This window comes from Jatropha curcas, chromosome 9 (genome assembly GCF_041381405.1).
Source record: "Jatropha curcas cultivar XTBG-Jc1 chromosome 9, XTBG_Jcur_1.0, whole genome shotgun sequence".
Lineage (NCBI taxonomy): Eukaryota > Viridiplantae > Streptophyta > Magnoliopsida > Malpighiales > Euphorbiaceae > Jatropha > Jatropha curcas.
The window spans coordinates 3,848,009-3,867,740 of NC_143159.1; the positions used below are offsets into that span (position 1 = coordinate 3,848,009).

Below are 19,732 nucleotides of genomic sequence, written 5' to 3' on the forward strand. Positions count from 1 at the left end.
GGCAAATGTGTCGGTAAAAATATACATAATATGTATAAAAAAAACATTAAAGAAAGGGAAGAAAAGAAAGTAATATGTCAAAGAAGCAAGCTTGGGGTTGAAGAGAAGAACCTCTCCAATCTCATCTCAGATAAATATTTTTTAAAAAAAAAAGGAAAAAAGGAAGATTTTAAAAAAGTTTCTAATAATTTTAGATTAAAAAATTATTTTAAAAGAGAAGGAAGGAAATTACAAGGAGTAAAGTGATTAGGTTCTGTAATAATTTAGCAAGCAAGAGCAGTTGGGCAGTAGTTAGTGTGTCTTTTAAAATCATACATGTCACCTGTTGGCTTGAGCAGGTAAGCCAAGGCGTCTCTCTCTCTCTCTCTCTCTCTTCTTTTGTGCATGTTTTTCTCTCTCTTGTTAATGTCTTTCTAGGTTCATAGGGGAAGTCTACATTGTCTGTGATCTATTTGAATAATAAAGGTTGGTATTTGATTCTTGCTTTACTGTTTGTGGAAATACCCAATTGGTGAATTTGGTTTTTCTTGTCAAATTTAAGCAAGCATTTGATGCTCTTGGAGGTACTATCAAATGCCCATTTAGGGGACTGTGAATGAAACTCTGTTTCATTTCGGTTTTTGCATAATTCAAGTAGAATTTGATGCTTTTTGGCCTTATCTGGAATCCCATCTGAGAATATCTCAAAAGGTTCTCTGCAACTTCCCTTTTCTTGGTTACTTGGGGTTGTTGGCCCTTCTGATTCAAAACTTGAACAACTAATCTTTTCAATTCTCTACCACCATTTTTTTTTTTCTAATTCCATATTCACCCCTTTAGAGTTTTGAGTTCTTCCTCCTGAGTTAGCTCCTAAATGAAGAGATTCAAAGACTGCTAAATGATATTACTAATACATTGGTGTATTAAATGAGTGGAGCTGCTTTCTTGTGCAAGCAAAAGTGAAAAGGGAATCTGCTTTCCTTTTGTAAGGTCTGGTGAGCTGTTAGTTGGCTAATGCAATTGTTTGTCTACGTCTACTTTATGCTCTGAAAGGTTCACTTTCTTGTCTGTGGGAAGCATTTTCCGATTTTTGCCTTGCATATTAGAGTAGACTTGATTCTAGGGTTTTTGAAAGACCAAGTTAGTAGCTGGTGCTGGTTAGATTTTATGCTTGATACATTGGATTTCCTCTTTTTCACTTTGTGTGTCCATGGGATGCTGCATTGAGGTGTTTCTTTTACTTTAGCATCCCCCCAGTTCTATAAAGCTGCCAATGTTACTTGTTCCTTGTTGAGTCCTGCAAGATATCACCAGCCAATTTTGGTCAAACCCACTTTGCCTTTAATTTTTTTTTTACTTCTTTCTATTTTGTGTCTATATTTAGCTTTTTATTAGCCAATCTGTTGGGTTGGGGTGTCCACAAAATCATAGATAGGTTTTGTTCCTTAGAATTTGGGGGGTTTTGCTTTTGAATCTACCACAACATGGGCAGTACTAGTGATAACAATGATGGTATGGCGTTTCAAAGTGGAGGGCAAAGTGTTATGAATTGTCAGTCTTCAGGCATGACCACAAATCCCTTCTTTGCTTCTCCTGCTTGGGATCCAGTTGTTTCACTAGGTCAGCATGACAGTTTTGGAGGTTCATCAATGGTCACTCAAACTGAATTTACCAATTCTTCTTACCCTGTTGTGATGGAAAACCAGGGAATCACTACCACTTCCCATCTTGTTCATTACCCATCTGATTCAAGTTATGTTGAGCTGGTACCCAAGTTCCCTTCTTATGGAAGTGGAAGCTTCTCAGAAATGGTTAGCTCCTTTCATCTCACAGATTGTGGTCCCCAGATTGCCAATACTGGGTCCCATCCTAATTACGCCTCAAACAAGGACCCGAATAGTGAAAGGACTGTGACAAATGGTGCACAATCTCAAGAGGATCATCAATTAACAGAGGATCATATTTTAGGAGCTTCACCTGATGGAAAGAGAAGGAAAAGATTGGCTGAGCCCAATTCTGCTTTTGATCCAAATAAGGTCTTTTGGCATTGCATCTGTTACCAGCCATGATATCAAATTCAGCAGTTTAAAAAGATTTATCTGTTTGAACTGTTTTGTTTTTAATTGCAGACTGCTGAAGGAGAGCCACAGAAGGATCCTTCTGGAAATAGCTCTGATTTTCAAAAAGAACAGGATGAGAAGAAACCAAGAACTGAACAAAATACAGGTGCTAATTTGCGGGGTAAACAAGCAGCCAAACCAACTAAGGACAATTCTAACAGTGGAGAAGCTCCCAAAGAGAATTACATTCATGTGAGAGCGAGAAGGGGTCAGGCTACCAATAGCCACAGCCTTGCAGAAAGGGTACCTTCTTACTATATGTATAAAAAACTATAAGAACATGATGTTATCATATTTTTATTGAAAACCAAGTCTGTTTATGCAGGTCAGAAGAGAAAAGATTAGTGAGAGGATGAGATTACTACAAGAACTTGTTCCTGGATGCAATAAGGTAAATTTTCTAGTTGACGATCCTTTTTTTTTTTTTTTTTTTTGTGAAAAATAAAAAAGAACGCTGATTAGTGTTGATGGTTTGTTTTAGATTACTGGAAAGGCAGTGATGCTTGACGAAATCATCAATTATGTGCAATCATTGCAACAACAGGTCGAGGTATTTAGCTCAGCTGTTCTCAGATCATATGCATAATGTATAAATTAAATTATTGATACCCTGTGAAAACATTAAGGGTCCCTTAGGATAGCTAGTCATTTGAAATGATTGAGCATTTGAAATTTTTGTTCGAGTTCGAGATCGTCAAAACCAACATGGTGAAATTCCCTACGAATTTGCTAGTGAAGTGTTGTTCTGCTGTAGAATCCTATATAAGTTTAGTGGCTGTCTCACCTTTTGGAATGGATAGGAATCAACTGGAGCCTCTTTTACAAGCATGTTTACTCATATGGGTTTTCAAATAATTCTAAAACAGAGAACAAAAACAATTGAGAATTCTATGCTTGTCTATAGAATGCTAAAGAAGTCATTCTGTGGCTTTTAAATGATCAACTGTTTGCGTAGTAATGCTATTAATTTTTTGTTGCAGTTTTTATCGATGAAACTTGCCACTGTGAATCCAGAACTAAACATAGATATTGAGAGGATTTTATCCAAAGATGTAAGCCAAGGTTCACACTATGCAAGATTTAAATTAACTTTTATTCTCTTATGGTATTTTGGATGATAGATGTCCTTGGTTTTCCTTCAATCTAGATCCTCCATCCACGAGGCGGCAATTCTGCTTTTATGGGATTCACTCCTGGAATGAATGCTCATCCTTATTCTCATGGAATGTTTCCATCAACCATTCCTGCTATTCCTAATACTAATCCACAATTTCCTCATGTCCCTCATGTAAGTAAATCACCTTGGCATTGATGCTACTCCCATTATTTGGTTGTTAAATTCTTGCAGTCACCATAATTTGTATATGTCTACAGACTGTATTAGACAACGATCTCCAAAGTCTTTTCCAAATGGGATTTGATTCCAGTTCTGCTATGGATAGTTTGGGACCCAATGGTAATAGTTTTGTGAACTCAAACTTGCGGCTTTTCTGGTGTAAATGAAAGTGAAAGTACAGAACTTGTTTATAAATTGATAGAATTTTATAAAATTGCATTCATGATAGTGAAATCAATATTTTCATTTATGGAAACAAGGCCTAGAATCTTTGCTGTTCTGACAATTAATACTATTATTAATTTCAACAGGGCGCATGAAACCGGAGCTCTAGAATTTGGAAGAGACAAAAGGCTCTAATTCCTCCTAACAAAGAATTGGAAGTAGTTCAAGTTGATTTGCACATTGAAGATCTAGGAAATGAAAAAAAAAAAAAAAGAACAGTGAAAAAAAAAAGAAAGAAAAGCTATTTGCTTGTATAGGTTTCAGCTCCTAACTGCTTTGTTCTTCGAAATTTTAGCAGAAGAAATGATCAAGTGTTTAGAATCACACAAATGTATATTTTTAGACAAAAAAAAAAGGGGAGAGTTTGATTGAAGTTCCATTTTTTTTTTCTTTGGCAGTTGGCCTTGTGAATTAGAGGAGGTTCATATGGAGCTTTGTAAAAGTGTATTTTCCTTGGGGAGAAAAGAGTTTCTTGTAGACTAGATCAAGCTGCCAAGTTAATTCCCATATATACTGCTTTGATGCAGGTTTTGTCATATTTTATCTGAACTGCGACATTGTCTTTAATTTATCTATTTGTCGTTTTTATCTTCGTTTATCTGTTTTTCGTCGCATGGAGGCGGGTCCTATTTCTGTCTGTAAAAACTGTCATTCCAAATTAGTGGGATTCAAACACGATACTCTTCAGTCTTCAGAATTCAGAGCTATTGTGGCTTGTCTGAATTCATATTACCATATATATGTACGCTGCCAATGTGAGCACAGGAACGCTATTGGGCCCATTATCTAGAAGTCCAGCCCATAAACTCACAAATTCCGAACATAAAACCAAACACTTTAATTTATTTTCTGTAAATTTTGTTTATTCAACAATAACTGTGGCTTTCTATTAAAAAAAAAAAAAAAATGGCTTAAGTGATAATGCACACTTTCAGAGGAGAATATCTGAAAAATTAAGGTTTCGGTCTAAATAAAAATAGTCTTCTATATGCGAGGATACTCGTGGTAATTCTAAAAAATTAGGGGTTCAATTTGAATAAAAAAAAAAAATAGTCTTCTATGTATGAAAATACTAGTGGTAAATTAAAAAATATATATATATACAATAAGATAGATCAGGACAATTACAATATTGTCAATACATAAGCTTTCAATTTCTTTGAAATTATGTTTGGTTTGAGCATTTTGAATGATTCATTAAGTGCAGCACTAATGGGATCTTTTTATTCGTGTACTGCAACATTAAAAATGATTGTCATAAAAGTGACAGTCGTTTCTGTTGGACGACTTGTCAAATTGTCCTGGTTGCAATGTAGCGGTGACACTCAGGGCCGCCGTAGCATGCTTTGCTTGCAAGTTGCAACAGCCAGTTAAATAACGCCACATATTAGTTTGGCGCCTCAAAAATTTTGCGTTTCATTTTATTGAAAAAATATAAATATAAAATATAGTTTCATCCTTTTCTGATTTGACGAGCAGTTTCTTCTGTCCTTGTATTACATGGCATTAACTATTACTATTACGGATACAGAAAGGACTCCCATTCGAAAGGCGGTGCAGGGAAAACTTTAGATTCTCAACAAGAATAACACTTAGGAGAAACCCTAACTATGGTTTTAGGGTTTCGCATTTCGAATTGCCATTTTCTCGGGAGGAATCGTTGAGAATTATTACTGTTGAATCATTAATCTATAAGAATATGGGAGGCGACGATATTAGTCGGAACAACGACAAACCGTGGCAGTCGCCGCCAAAAAAACCCAATCAAGAAAAACCGGAGGAGATAAAACTTTGGGGAATTTTTCTTTTCGGTCTAATTGGCGCCACTGCGACCACTTTCGCGGTGAGTTCTATCTCTCATTCTTCCTTTATTTTGTTTATTGTTTGCTTTTTTTTTTTTTTTTTTTTAAATTAATTGGGGTTGATAATAATTGTATGTATTTACGGGGAATTTGCCGTTTTTTCGATGATTGCATTTATAAAACATTAGCACAGCAGCAATCAGAAATTGAGTGATTAAGAATTAGTGTAATGTGTAATGCAATCTGGATTTTAGCTATGCTTAGGATTATGTTGTACTTTGGATAACCAATGGAAGAGCAGGACATTGTAAAGTTCTTAGAAACTATCTAACAATTTTGGGTTTCTACAAAATGTATACCCCAATTTGCTTATCCTCAACCTAGAGTAACCTTTTGGATTAGCAAACTAAGGGTTGGGCCTTGGGCGTGTGGTTAAAACATAACTCCTTGGATTCTGTGAGAGTAGATAAGTGGATTTATTGTTGGTGGACAAGTTCTTTAGAGACAACATTTGATGGCTGTAGCAATCTGGCAGGTTGGTCAGCTGCGGAGGACTGTTGATTGGTTCTATACTCAGGTATACACTTACTTATAAATGATATGCGTGGCCTTTTTGTCTTGTTATTGGAAATTGACCTAGTGTAGTGTTGAAAGGAAATCATTTTCTTTGTAGCAACTACATTCGAAAATAACATTCTTCTTTTCCTTATGGAAAAAAAAACGTATAGGATCAAGCTAGTTTAGCTGGTAACAGCGCAGTTTAGGAACATGTTATTGATTTTTTCTTTATCTTTATGACTTGTTCTTCATGCCATCTGCCAAGCTGATGATACATGCAAATGTACCTTACAGCTAACAAGGTCGCACTCATCATGGAAAGGAGGAACTGGAAGTTCTTTTAGGTCAACTTTTCAGGAGGAAGCATGGAAAAGGTATAATCGTCGGATGCAAGAGGAATATGAAGAGGAAATGGAGAGAGTAGTGAGTTTCCTCCCCTTTATATGTTAGTTTACAAAAGCAATTGTTGCTTGTTTAATTTCTTCTAGGTGCCTGCTGATTTTTTTAAGCAAATTTTAGATTGCTTTCCATTTGCATGATTATTTGCTTGGGGCAAAGTGAAAGGTTTTTTTTGGGGGAGTCGGTTGTCATTTGTCAAAAAAAGTAGCAAACAATAAAAATAACGGTTGGATATGGAAAAGATATGAAAGTATCCGTCAAGTTAGTTCCTAGACACTGCTCTGACATTTGAATCCTCCATGAGCTTCTTTTCCACAGTTTTGCCATTTAAATTTGCATCAATGCTTTGACCAGTTATAGCAGGAAGGATATAAAGGCTTGTAGTAAAGATTCAGCTTGAACATGAATTGATTTAGAGTGCACGTCTCTTTATAGTTGTATTTCAGGTTCTCCAATAATAAATAGTCCCCCACACTTGTTCATTCATTTTCTGCCAGCTTCCCTTTTGTACCCCTCTCATTGGTTTAGACTCATGGATAAGTGAATTGGTGTTGATAGTAATTTAAATAAGTGGATTATATTCTGGAAACTCATGCATATATACTATGTAACAATCTAGCAATTATTGTTTAAACTGTATTTGACAGTGCTGGGCTGAGATTCTTGGTGCTAGGTTTAGATAATATTCATGATGTGTTTAGTTATTATGACTTAGTAACTTTTCTCACATTATCTTATTATTTGCTAACTAAACTTTCCCATAAAACTTCTTAAGTGGTGTGTGTATGCTTGAAATTTGGGTTCAAATTTGGCTGACTGGAATAATGAGCATCTGAAAGCCTCTGCGGTTTCCTTTTCTAATTGCACGGTGGAGTTCGTTTGATGAATTACAGATGGTATCTTTTTTGCATGCAAAAACATTGCACTGATAAGCTTACCTTTTTCTTATGGTGTCTAACATCTCAAACTTGCAATTTGGATCTGGTGATATGTAATTGTCCCATTGCAATGTTTCTTAACTGGTTTTGGTTGCTAATATATGATATTATTGTTTGTAGGAACGTATAAGGCGCATGCAAAGTGTGTTTAACCGGGAGAGGAACAAGTACAAGAGAAGCTATGAAAGCTGGAGGGAAAATGGTCCAGGTGCGTATCATGAGCACTTTCAGCGAGATGATTGGTACTGGAAGGCTGATGCATCCTTCAGAGATCAGAGAACTAACTTCAGGACTCCAAGAGAGAGTGCAAGCTACCCATTATCACATCATTATTCAGTTTTGGGCCTTGACAGGTAATGCTAAGAGTCATCAGCACTTTATGTAAACCAAATCCTATGCACCAATTGTGTAGTGTTGGTAAAATGTTTCCTTATTGAATGGGAAACCATTTAGATAATTTGAATTTTGAAATACTATACATGCTAATCGGAATAGGAAATGTTATTTAATTTTCTGAACAGTACAATCAAGAAAAGAACAAATTTGTTGAGATATTAACTGATCTTCTCAGATAGGGATTTAAAATTGAAACATGAAAAAAGCTGTTTTCTGGTAGATTATTGTTATGGGTTGCTAATAGAACAGAATATTGGAATATGTTGTACCGAATAGAGTTTTCTTTCTTTTTATTTATTTTCATCATGTCACGAGGTTAACTTGGTTAGGCCATGCACTACATGCAAAGCGTTTGAAAATTATTAATTGAGACTTGGACAGTTAGACATCCTAATCCCAAATATCATGTTATATTGTGAGATACAGCAGTTGTAGCTCATGTTTGAATAGAAATCTCAGGGAAAATCACTGATAAAGCTCAAATATTTGTTATCAAATTGCTGTTTCATGTTATAATTGAAATTATATAGAAATAGAAAATTGAAATGCTTAAGCTTGACCTGTTTATCTTATGCTTCATGTGAAGCATTCATTTTGTTGAGCCAATGTGGAGTTGATCTTAAGTAGCTTTTGTTTGAATAACTGGATAGAAAGTCAATTTCAGAATTGGCTTGGTCAATTTCAGAATTGGCTTGATCAATTCGTGCCATGATCCTAGTGTGAGGTTGCTGATATGGCTTCTTGTCAAACCAATTGTGTTTTAGCATGTTTATCTTTCCTGGAATTAAAAGTTACTCTTCATATATAAGTTTTTCTCAGTTGAATAATGCATAGGAGGTGCATTGGTAGCAGTTGGCATTGATGTTGCAACTTTTATTTCTGTGCTGCAGGTGCAGGGCAACACCATACACGGAAGCTGAGATTAAGGTATTGCTCCTTTGAGTATGTTAGCTTCATTATTGATGTTTACTTGCAGATTTGAGAGTTGTGTTGGTTCCCAAACAGCCAACTTTGTATGTATGATTATCTTAGCTGATTGCGGACTTTTTAATATTTTTCCTACTGCTTTTTGTGCATTCAAGACCAGTGCTCATCTCATCCAGACAATATAGCTGCTTTATCCAAGATAAAATGGTTCTAATAGCTTTTTCTTTTCTTATCAATGTATTATCTCTTTCGAGAGTGCTGGTGATCCAAGTGCATGATTAACAAAGAATTAGGTCTAATAGCTGTCAAGGAATGAATAGGACATATAAAGAAAGGGTTGTGACAAGGTTTTTCTCTTGTGTTTGATTTTTGGGGACAAGTGCGATATGCACAATTTGTCTACTGACTACATTATTCACTTGGCCACTTATCATGTTTGAAACTGTTGTAATGCTCTAGAATTCCTTACTGAGTGAAAAAAATAATAATAAAATAATAAATAAATAAATAAATAAAGAAACGAGAAGGAGAGACTGGCTTTATAATGATAATTTGATTATATAATTAAAGTTGTGTTTCTGTCCTGCTTCTTTACTTACTTCAGTTGAGAGCTTATGAATTATTGCATTTCTTGACCTAGTTGTTGCTCTGATACTGAATCCTTTTATACTTCAGAAAGCATTCAGGGCCAAGGCAAAAGAGTTCCACCCAGATCAGAACCAAGATAATAAAGGTTAGATATCTCTCTCTTTTTTTCCCAATTATAATCCCATTAGCAGGTGCCACGATTATCAATTAGTTGCTCATAAGTCTATTGTTAATGATTTGGTTCAGAAGTGGCTGAGGCAAAGTTCAAAGAGGTAATGGTATCATACGAGGCCATTAAGCAAGAAAGGAAGGACATGAAATCATGAACTGGCTCACTGCTGTAGGAGTTGCAGGCCCTTCGTCACTTTTGTCCTTTTCCGTGTAGGGGAGTTTTGTTTTATACTGAAAATTGAAATTACCTCATTGCAAACTAATTTTTGGGGAGGACTTAATATTGTATCTAGAGAGAGGTAAGATATATTGTTAATTTCATAAAGTTTTTTAAGTCTAGATATAAAACAAGGGCGACTAATATATCTATGCACAGCCCTTGCAATACGTGTATTGGCGTAATTCCGGTAATTATGTAAAAAAAAAATTAATTCATTATATTAACACACTGAATAAGTTTTTTCTGCATCTGTATTGTACAGACCTTGTAATATTTTACCGTACTCGTATATGGTTACACCCCCAGTGAGAAGAAGTGATCGATATTTTGGGACAACTTATCTTCATATGGTTTTAGGTTTACACCTTCATCTATGGTCTCAGTCTATTTTCAACTTTTGTTACTTGCATCATTTATTGAATGTGTCATCATTAATTTTGTCGAATCTCATGCGATCGCAACCATATTAACATTTGCATTTTTTGCAACATTCATGTGTTGGAGCATTTGGATTCAACATGACAGAAAAGGAAGGTGCTTCCATTTTAGATGGAGAGGTAATCGTGCCCGTTTCTTGGACTATTTAAATAAATAAATGAAGGATAAGGGACGAAATTGGGTAAATGCTTAATAACACACTGAGTCTCACAAAAATGGCATGGCACCGTTGTGAATAAATTATTTTATTTATCTAACGCTGACAGTTGAAAAGCACTTAATCACTGTGCTCCGATAAACGCGGAAGGCACAAGGCTTAGGTCCTTTGCAACGTTAACAATTTATAACATACTCCTTTTTAAAATATGAGTCTGTTTTGAATATTTCAAGAAATATTTTTTTAATATTATCTTTGTTTACATTTAATATAAAAATTATCCTCATAAATAACTATTTTTAACTTTAAAATGAAAGATAATTTAATAAAATTACTCTTCATTTTATTATAATTTTTAAAAATTCTTTAATATCTGTGGAAAAACTTTAAACTAATTTATATTTTGAAATTGAGGGAGTATATCCTTAGAATAATTAGATGCTAGAAAACAAGGTACAATACCGAAAAGGCAAGGATTAGGTCTACGTGAGAAATTAATTCCATTAGTAATTTTTTTTTTTTTTATATATATATATTTTGAACTCAAGAGTCACAGTTATGAACAGCCTAAAGGATATGATAATTCACATTTCACAGTTGTCCACTTCTTTGGTAAGACATTCACCCACCCCATTTAACTTTGAAAAAGGAATGGAAATCCAATGCAGCTCTGCTTCACAAATTCTTTATCTTCAATTGCATTTAGTGGGAGGAGCTCTATAATAAGCTGGAACTGTTGCAGGGAAGAACATTTGCCTAACCCCTTCTGCCTTAATAATAGGGAAGATGATTCCCGAGGCACCCTGCATGAAAAAGTACCTTGATATTTTTAGTACTTGAAAAAAGTAATACACCGTAAATGAACTTGATGAATTGTGATGCAAACCTAGGCCTTGTTTGGTTCACGAAATGTCATAACAACAATTAAAACAGCTATCCCATGTCATGGAGATACTTTTTTTTCCTCTCTTTATAAAATGTGTTCTATAAATTGAATAATTAAATTATCTATTATAAACTATCATATTTTTTAATAAAAACTAATGAATTTGCTATTTAATGGAATAGTTATTTCATATTTAGATTTGAAGCAAAGCTAAGAATGGCTACTCCCTCCCTGTTCATGTAATATCATGAACCAAATGTGGCCTAAAAAGTGGATAGAAGAGAGATAGATATGCACCGATATCAGCCTAGCACCAATCCAGATGCGCTTGGGTGAAGGAAAAGGCAACAACAACCGACCACACCCATAAACTGCAACCGCAAAGAAATGGAGAACCAAGCTCAACGGACGAGGATTTAAACCCGAAAGCAAAGAGACTGGTCCTGTTGAGAATACGCCTCCAAGACTCAAATAATCAAAGCAAGCCCTGCGCATTTCCTGCCTTGCTTCATCAGGTGAAGAAGAAAACACCTTGTAGAGGGCCCCTGCCAGTGTATTGATTGTTGATGCCACGGGCTGCAAAGCAATGAAGATGTTGAGTTGAATGAAGTAACATGGAATCCTAATCTTTGTCAAAGTTCCATTTTGAAGTTTAGTTTCCATAACCAAAAAGCATTTCATGCCAATACGAGAAGGAAAAGCAGCCACTACTCCAGTTGTAGCAGGCATATAAAACTGGCATATGAATATAACTCATACCTTACGCAGAGTGTAAAAGGATTCAAGATACCGGCAAAGTGTAGGTGCATCATGTAGATCATGCAGAGGTTTGAGAAGATCCCGTAGCACAACAATGTCAGATAGTGCCACAGTCATTCCTCCCCCAGTTAGAGGATGGCGCATGTTGAATGCATCACCCATTAACAACGCACCAGGAGTAGGATAGGGAGAAGCTGGCATGCTTCTGTTTGGCATTGTCCTAATGTTTCCCTTGTCAATTGCAGCTATAAAAGAATCATATATTTCTGGGGGAACCTGCAATATACATTTCATAAGGTCAGTTGAACACACCATCAAACAAAAATCAAGATAAAAGCAGTTTTAACATTAATTTGTGATACAGAAAGCAATGAAAATAAAAGCTACAAATTCATCATTAAATGCATTGATCCTAAATAATATACCTGAGGTGCCACAACATTCTTCAAATACATTGCCATTTCACCATTTGAAATAGAAGGGACCTTCTGTCCAGGTACATCAACCAGACAGCGAACTTCTGTGCTACTGATAGGATAGAATAAAATTGGGGAAGGGTCTGCTAGTATAACATGACCATGATTTGCATAAGGGAGATGGCAATTCTCCAGTACCAAACCAACAAAACAAGAGGGAACATCTACCTGCAGAAGATAATCAGAATTCAGTTTGACTCTCTAATTCTAGGAATTACTTCATCACATCAAAAAGAAAGGTAGTGAAGGATTTATGTAAGAAAGGTAGATAATATGCTTAAACACATGAAACCAATCATTATTTAGCAGTAATACAGTAATGATTCCTGTGTCATCACCTTAGGGTTGCAAAGGGAGCGACGCAAGTTCGAGAAACAGCCATCACAAACAATTGTCAAAGGCGCAAAAGCTGTAAGCTCTTCACCTGTTTTTGTTTTGTACTGCACCCCTTTAATTACCCCATTTTCTTCAATTAGGGAAGTGACAGTTCCTTGCTCCAATCGTACACTGAAGAAATAAAAACGAAGTACTATTAAGATGATTATAGGATAAACCTCGTAAGATCACAATATGCCCTTAGATAACACACGGATCCCCATTTCAGAGAAACAGAGATCAGCCAATTTAACCAAATTGTTAATATGAAAAAATTATGGTAGAAATACTGGATAAACTATTGAGATCAATTTGAGATCCAGTACAATTTTCCCAAGGCATTACCACATTTATACATCTATACTCGGCGAAAAGACGTACTTGGGAAGGGATGCAGCCTTTTCACGCATCCTCTGTATGAAGCGTCCATTATGAAAGCTCCTCCCTGCCACATCCGAGTGAAACTTTTCTAAGGGATAAGCAAGTTGGGTATGTTTTCCATCCTTGAAAAGCGCATAACCGAACACCCTTTGTGCATCAATTCCATCCACGCAATCTGCAGCATGAAATATGATAAAGGTTACAGCAATTGGGTCTTACTGTAATTCAGCTAGGCAAAATATGCTATTAAACTAATAATAATAATAATAAATTCAATAAAAAAAAACACTAGTAAGCTTAAAAATTTGTACAGGTGAATAAAAAACTATCATTAAACGCACCTTCAAGTCCTAATTCAATTAACTTTAGATAGCCTCCTGGTTGAAGTAGTTCACCAACAATTCTGTCAGGTTCAGTCAAGTCTCTTTCAATTACATGCACTCGACGCCCTTCCTGTTTTCCAGATCACAAACTCAATTTAAAATTGAAATAACTATAACTTAAAATATCCAAATAAAATAACCGTATGATTCAATGGGCCAACCATGGAGCAAATCAATACGAAAAAAAAAAACAAAGAAGTCAAATTACGAAAAAAAAAAACAAAGAAGTCAAATGATGAAGCATAATTTATTAGTTTCTTTGAGAATGTTACAACAGAATAAGGATTAAAATAAGTTAAATCCCAACGAAATTAAGTAATAGTTTATAGTTACAAATTATAGAAAAGGAACTTCAACGAATCCCAGCAATTAAGAGTTATAGCATGTATGAGTTATTCAATCCATGTCTTGCTTGCTAGCAGATAATTATAATTACAAGAGCATGGTAAAGGAATAGCAAACTAATTCTATAAAACAATCAAAAAATAGACTCGACCACAATCCACATATGAAGAATTTTTTAATAATAAATTCTTTTTTGCCCAGCTTGTCCTACCCAATCGTTAATTGTAAAGCTATCTGTTACGTAAGAACTAATGTTCCACTAGATAAGACACCAGAGGATTGAAATTTTCCACCAAACAAGTCCGAACTGTTTCCATTCATCACCCAAAGACAGATCAAGAAACTGTTGAATCCGTAATACTGTAATAGAAATTATATAAAACCAAAAAACATAAAGAAAAATCATATAATTAACTTGACAGAAGTGACTTCACTACTGACAACCCCTTTCCAATCATAAAAGAAAAGGAGTAAACTAAATGGCAGCTGTGCTTGGCATATGGATCGCTCTAAGCGCATATTATTATGGTATCTGTTGTTTTCTCAACTACTAAGAAGACCAAAATATTCCTAGAAGCTTCGCGTGTTTATGGGCCTGCAAATATCTATGCATACGTTTGTATGATACTCGTCTTCTATCTATGCATCTGATGGAAGCAGAAGGGAAATAAATCTAAAATAATTCTGTGACACTGTAAATAAGTTGATAATTTTTAAAAAGAAAATTAAACACGTGTCCCCGATGGCATCTGGAATTGGAAAACAAAAATGACGAAACGGCATGTGTTCAAATAAACACGAAACAAGAAATCCATTTGGAGATGAGTATAAAAATCATCTAATTAAGCTCAAATCAATCTAAGTCATATAATTCTAGGATTTAAATGTTGAAATCGAATCCAGCTAGTATCTCAGGACCTCTTAACAGACTCCTCTTTTTTTTTTTATCGTGAAAAACAAGATACAGATGGCGATATCAGGTAAAGGAAAAGGAGGAGCACAGCTGACACTTTACAGCTCATAGCCCAATTTAAAATTCTATTCGCTACTAGGGAAGAACTTTTCTAATTTCAAAAAAAAAAAAAAAAAAAAAAGGAAAAGAGAAAGCATTCTATAGCTAAAATAAATAATATTATAAGAAAAACGAAACAAATCATGCTTCTCTATGGCTGGTTGTCGAGAAAATGCAAGGGGAACATGTGAAAGGGAAAAGTTAAACTCACCTTGCCGAGAGTATGAGCGAGAGCGGAGCCAGCCACACCGGCGCCGACGATGATGACATCTACACCGGAGCGGTCATCGGATCTACATTCTCCATTGATAGCAGATATAGTCCTGACGGAGTCTCTTCTAGCCTGGAAGAAAGTTCTTCTACTATTCTCCTCTTCCCTCTTCACCACCAAATACACCATATAGTATAAAGCGAAAAGCCCAATCACAGAGGCGAAGATCCACCCAAGCAAGTAATGATCCGCCATTTTCACAAGAAAATAAAATTACAAACGGAAACGATGCTCCGGTAGTTGTCAATTTCTAGCGTTTGCTTTCGGTAGCTAGAATACGAAAGATTTGCTGGCAATAGCTTTTATGATAAAAAAGGCTTTTTAGTTAACTTAACAGAACACGAGAACCATCAGGAACGACATGATCCTTTTATAGAGGCCCTCACTCAAACGGAGTGTACACATTTAGTCTCAGCAACAAAGGTCAAAACGTGTACGTTTTACTTCTAACGTGCGCCTCCACTGTGATTCGGTTAACGTGCGCCTTGACTCCTTTGTTCGTTTTTCTTACTTTATGAAAAATTAAAATAATAAATCGAAAGTCCCTCCCTGCCCTTCGTATTCGACAAAAGACAAATCGCTGGCCACTGGGTATATTTTTTATCAATGAGTTGGAATAGCCTCTATTTTATTTTATTTTATTTTTTTTACTGGCAACCATATACTTCCGCTCCCGCGGTAAATTAGAGATTAATCTCTTTTGAGTATTAGAGTAATTATGTTGAAAGTTTTTTTTTTTTTAAATACGCATACTATCCCTTTAAAAAAAATACATATATTAGAAATGCATTTTGAATCATAAAAATGCTCTAAAATCGATTCAACGATTCGATCAATTATATTAAAAGTTCTCTCTAAAATATCGATTCCATGGAGTCTAATGTGCCTCAATACTAGACCAAGTTATTTTGAATTTCATTCTTTTTATTAACTACATAGGTATCCCAATTTAACCTAATATTAAATTATGCTGACCACTAATGAATAGAATGCTTGTAACACGTATTAACTATTTGCTTGATTTATAAGAATTAAACGCTCAGTCTTACTAAAGGAGAAGAAAAATGGTGAACTATTCATTCTAATCTAAATTTATAATTTGAAATTATTTATTTATTTTACATCATTTAAAACTCTCAAATAAATTAAAGATAGTAGGTCAAGATATTTAAATTAAAATCAGAAAAAATTTCAGGAACACAATAACAAATTATTATATTTTTTAAAACAATTGTTTTACTTAGTTTCAGCATTTGATGTTTAGTTTTATCAAACACCATTTAAATTTGATAATATTTCTGGCAATGTTTAAAAAAGAATTGCAATGAAATGCAATTTATTTTTAAGTTATTTTAATGATAAAAAAAAAATATGAATACTCTTTAAGCATTGAAAAATCAAAAACTTTTTACTATAATCTAGAGTTGAAAATATAATTATGCAAATATTATCTAAATGTGCATATTCATGTGCATGATATTTCTGGTTAGGAATGTTAATATAATTTACAATTATAATCTTCTCATTTGCAATTTTTTTTATTTGAAAATTTGTTTTATTCACATTTTATATATTTTATACAAAATAAGTTGTCCAATTATTATCAAATAAAAAAAAAAAAAGAAAACTCATAAGTCTTAACGATGTGTCCATACCATTCTTAATTGATCACTGTGCTCATAAGTTGAGATTAACAATGAAATTAATTAAATTAATTAACCAAACCATTAAAAAAAGTTGGATCAATGAACCGTAATGATGGTAGAGCCGTAGAGGTGGACGGAAAGATGGCTGGGCGTGGTCACTCCCTAACTCCAAATTTTTTTTCATTTTCGCCATGAATTAAAAAAAAATAGTTGAAAAAAAATTTATTTGGCCCCCTTTAAATTTTTGATTTTTTTTTTTGTCCCCCAAATTTGATTACTGGTTCTACTATTATATGGTAATTTAACACTTAAATTTGACAAAAATGAAAAGGCCAACGGCTTGTTCAATTTGTAAATGCCAAAATAAAAATATTTTCACCAAACAAAATATAATATAAATTGTGATTATACCTAAAATTTAGTTACTAACTTTAGATGTGGACAGTCTTAATTAGTCTTATTGTCAACAATTAAGATACGATTTATACAACTGTAATTTTAAAAATGTGAGCGGTCCATGGCTTTTTGATTTCCTCTACTGGTGGATGTGCGATAAGGATAGTTAACTAATTAATTATAATACCCAACTATATTTTCTTAATTTTCTTAATTAAAAAAACATACGTGTCTTTAGGTTTTGTAAGAAACCATGGGAATTAATCAATGGGCAAGCATAGTGTGTGTTAGAATTATGGGTGGTCAATCTTCTCCCTTCGATACAATTTATGTACTTGTTTTTGGCACTATTACCTAACTAATTGGCTGTTAGAAGGATATCTCGTGAATGAATTATATGATAATATATAGTTGGTTTATTCTATCAATTGCACTTTTGAAAATTCACCTCTTTTTTTATTAGTAAACGTATTTCTATATTCGATTCATACTTTGAAACCCTAATTTTACAGAACGTGAAGATGCAGTTTATTTGCATTAAAATTTAAATATTGTTGGTTAAAAATTCACTATTCTAAGCTGGAAAAATGGTACATTACTATATTTGCCAATTTAGGCAGCCGGCAAATAATTGCATGGTCTAAAACCTAACGGACCAATAGTTTGGCTTGTTGAACTGAATCTTAGAGGTAATTAACTTAACATGTTTGACTCATAATAATCACACACAAAGAAACTATAACAATGATCCAAAGGTCAAGATATTTCCTGATGAACGCTAATGTTAGGTTCAAGATTTATGGAAAGAAAATTAAACCGACTCCCATATGGGAAATAAAGTGGTAGACTTAACTTTTGAATCTTTATAAAGAATTAAGTGGATGACCAAAACAAAAGTGTAGTCCATTTGAAGAATTCCACGAAGCAACCAAGTCAAGAAAATTATATATATATATATATATATATTTTCTAAACGAAACAAGATATCTTTCAGTTACTTCTTCAACTAGTTTTGCAATTTTAGTTGTTATTTATTTGAGATTAAGGGGCAAAGTCTTTTTCTTTCATTTTGTTAATCCAAATAAGCAATGCACTTGGTTATTGGAGTCAATGAAGTGATGATGAAGGTTTTATCATTCTTGTGGATGAAAAAATTTGTGTAATGGGAGCTACAAGGAAATGTTGCGAATGTGAATTATGTGAATGATGTGTTTTCCATCCTAATAAAGCCAAACCCAGTAGTTGAAATGATTGACACTTTGCAAAGCAATGAAAAGTTTTTGTGGCCAAGAAGGTTTCAAGAAAAAAACAAATGGGGGGGTTGGTGGCCAAGGTTTCAAGAAAAGAGCTACAAATTTATATTAACAGAAAGCAGTATGTTTGAAAAGGTTTAATTCAAAATAAAATTTGGAAGATTTAATTTTATTAAATTGAATATTTATTTAACATATCAAATACGAAAATTAAAAAAAAAAATTACTTATTGCTAAATTAAAGACAAAAAGATGGGAAGGCCGATGAAGAGGAGAATAAAAAACCACAGGCTCCAAAGTTGGCAAGGGATTACCATCATCATGCACGTGCTGCACTAACACGGACAAAACAACTAGTATTTCTTTTAACTAATATCGGCTTCTTCTCAATGATGAACAAAGGGAGGACACGATATATATATATATATTAACTTAATTGGTTGGGTTTATGGTTCCAGTTCTGATCTTATACGTAGCTAACCAAATTAGTCTTTTATGTTCAAGATAGGTGATTTGGTTCGATACTGAACCGATTTTTATAGTGTTCGGTCCGATCTGTACGGCTCATTTAGTCAGACGGAACCAATTCTGTCCGGTTCAGCTAAACCAAATGCTAACCCCTCACAGAGCTAAGCGACAAAGTTGATTGTTTGTGCATAATTGTGATTAGAAATTTGTAATCTAGTGGAAGATGTGACTAAAAGGAATTTCAAAAACCCAAATTCATTAGCTCAGGAAATTGATTTACATATATAAATCACCATAAAACTGTTGTGAACGTGATGATGGATGTTGGTTAAACTATTGTAAATTCAAAATTACAAGCAAAGCAATGGTTATCAATTTCTTAATTAATTGGTGTTGGTGGGTGCAATGAAGAGTGGGGAAATCGTATTGTTGGTCATGCAAATATCTCTGTACAAACGTTGAATTTTGTGCTAACAAAGTCAAGTTTGATATCAGTCTATTTTATGTTGATACGATTTAAACACAGGAATTTATTAGTTAGTTAGTTAGTTAGTTATTTATTACATCGAAAAATAAAAATCAATTAAAATTTTATTTAACCAGCATCATATTAAATTTATTTTTTAATTTTATTATAGACAGATTACTCGCATCAAATTAAAAAATTTATAAATGAAAAAAAAAAAAAGCATTATTTATATTTTATATTTTAGTTTCTATTGGCTTAGTCTTATTTTTATCTGGAACGATATTTTTTTAATTGTTGGGAATAATTTAGATGGTCCCTGAAACATGTTGCTTTCTTAGATATATTGTAACGGTGATGT

The 19,732-nt window shown here is 34.0% G+C and overlaps 3 protein-coding genes across 9 annotated transcripts; 2 read left to right on the top strand and 1 right to left on the bottom strand.

Moving 5' to 3' along the window:
* Window positions 1–4,196, top strand: LOC105630806 (basic helix-loop-helix (bHLH) DNA-binding superfamily protein). 6 transcript variants are annotated; one of them, XR_002284022.3, is made up of 8 exons: window positions 7–2,015; window positions 2,109–2,342; window positions 2,425–2,490; window positions 2,581–2,649; window positions 3,080–3,161; window positions 3,247–3,387; window positions 3,474–3,555; window positions 3,747–4,196. XR_002284022.3 is itself a non-coding variant. In XM_012212774.4 (8 exons), exons 1-8 carry the CDS (start codon window positions 1,464–1,466, stop codon window positions 3,767–3,769), a joined length of 1,239 nt encoding a protein of 412 aa, XP_012068164.1. In that variant the 5' UTR covers window positions 22–1,463; the 3' UTR covers window positions 3,770–4,196. The 6 variants fall into 6 exon arrangements, 3 of the variants coding, with proteins under 3 accessions (XP_020533688.1, XP_012068165.1, XP_012068164.1); XM_012212774.4 differs by having other exon boundaries at window positions 22–2,015; window positions 3,080–3,151; XM_020678029.3 differs by lacking the exon at window positions 3,474–3,555 and having other exon boundaries at window positions 3–2,015.
* A 929-nt stretch (window positions 4,197–5,125) lies between these two features.
* On the top strand, window positions 5,126–9,907 carry LOC105630805 (Chaperone DnaJ-domain superfamily protein). 2 transcript variants are annotated; one of them, XM_012212772.4, is made up of 7 exons: window positions 5,127–5,503; window positions 5,998–6,039; window positions 6,315–6,443; window positions 7,478–7,710; window positions 8,644–8,680; window positions 9,356–9,413; window positions 9,515–9,907. In XM_012212772.4, exons 1-7 carry the CDS (start codon window positions 5,360–5,362, stop codon window positions 9,592–9,594), a joined length of 723 nt encoding a protein of 240 aa, XP_012068162.1. In that variant the 5' UTR covers window positions 5,127–5,359; the 3' UTR covers window positions 9,595–9,907. The 2 variants fall into 2 exon arrangements, with proteins under 2 accessions (XP_012068163.1, XP_012068162.1); XM_012212773.4 differs by lacking the exon at window positions 5,998–6,039 and having other exon boundaries at window positions 5,126–5,503.
* An 857-nt stretch (window positions 9,908–10,764) lies between these two features.
* Window positions 10,765–15,337, bottom strand: SQE (squalene monooxygenase). The gene is made up of 8 exons (NM_001308727.1): window positions 15,083–15,337; window positions 13,473–13,584; window positions 13,132–13,306; window positions 12,714–12,882; window positions 12,325–12,543; window positions 11,900–12,175; window positions 11,438–11,716; window positions 10,765–11,057 (listed from the first exon to the last, which is right to left on the bottom strand). The coding sequence occupies exons 1-8, from the start codon at window positions 15,335–15,337 to the stop codon at window positions 10,947–10,949; spliced, it is 1,596 nt and encodes a 531-aa protein (NP_001295656.1). The 3' UTR covers window positions 10,765–10,946.
* Between the last annotated feature and the right edge of the window lie 4,395 nt (window positions 15,338–19,732).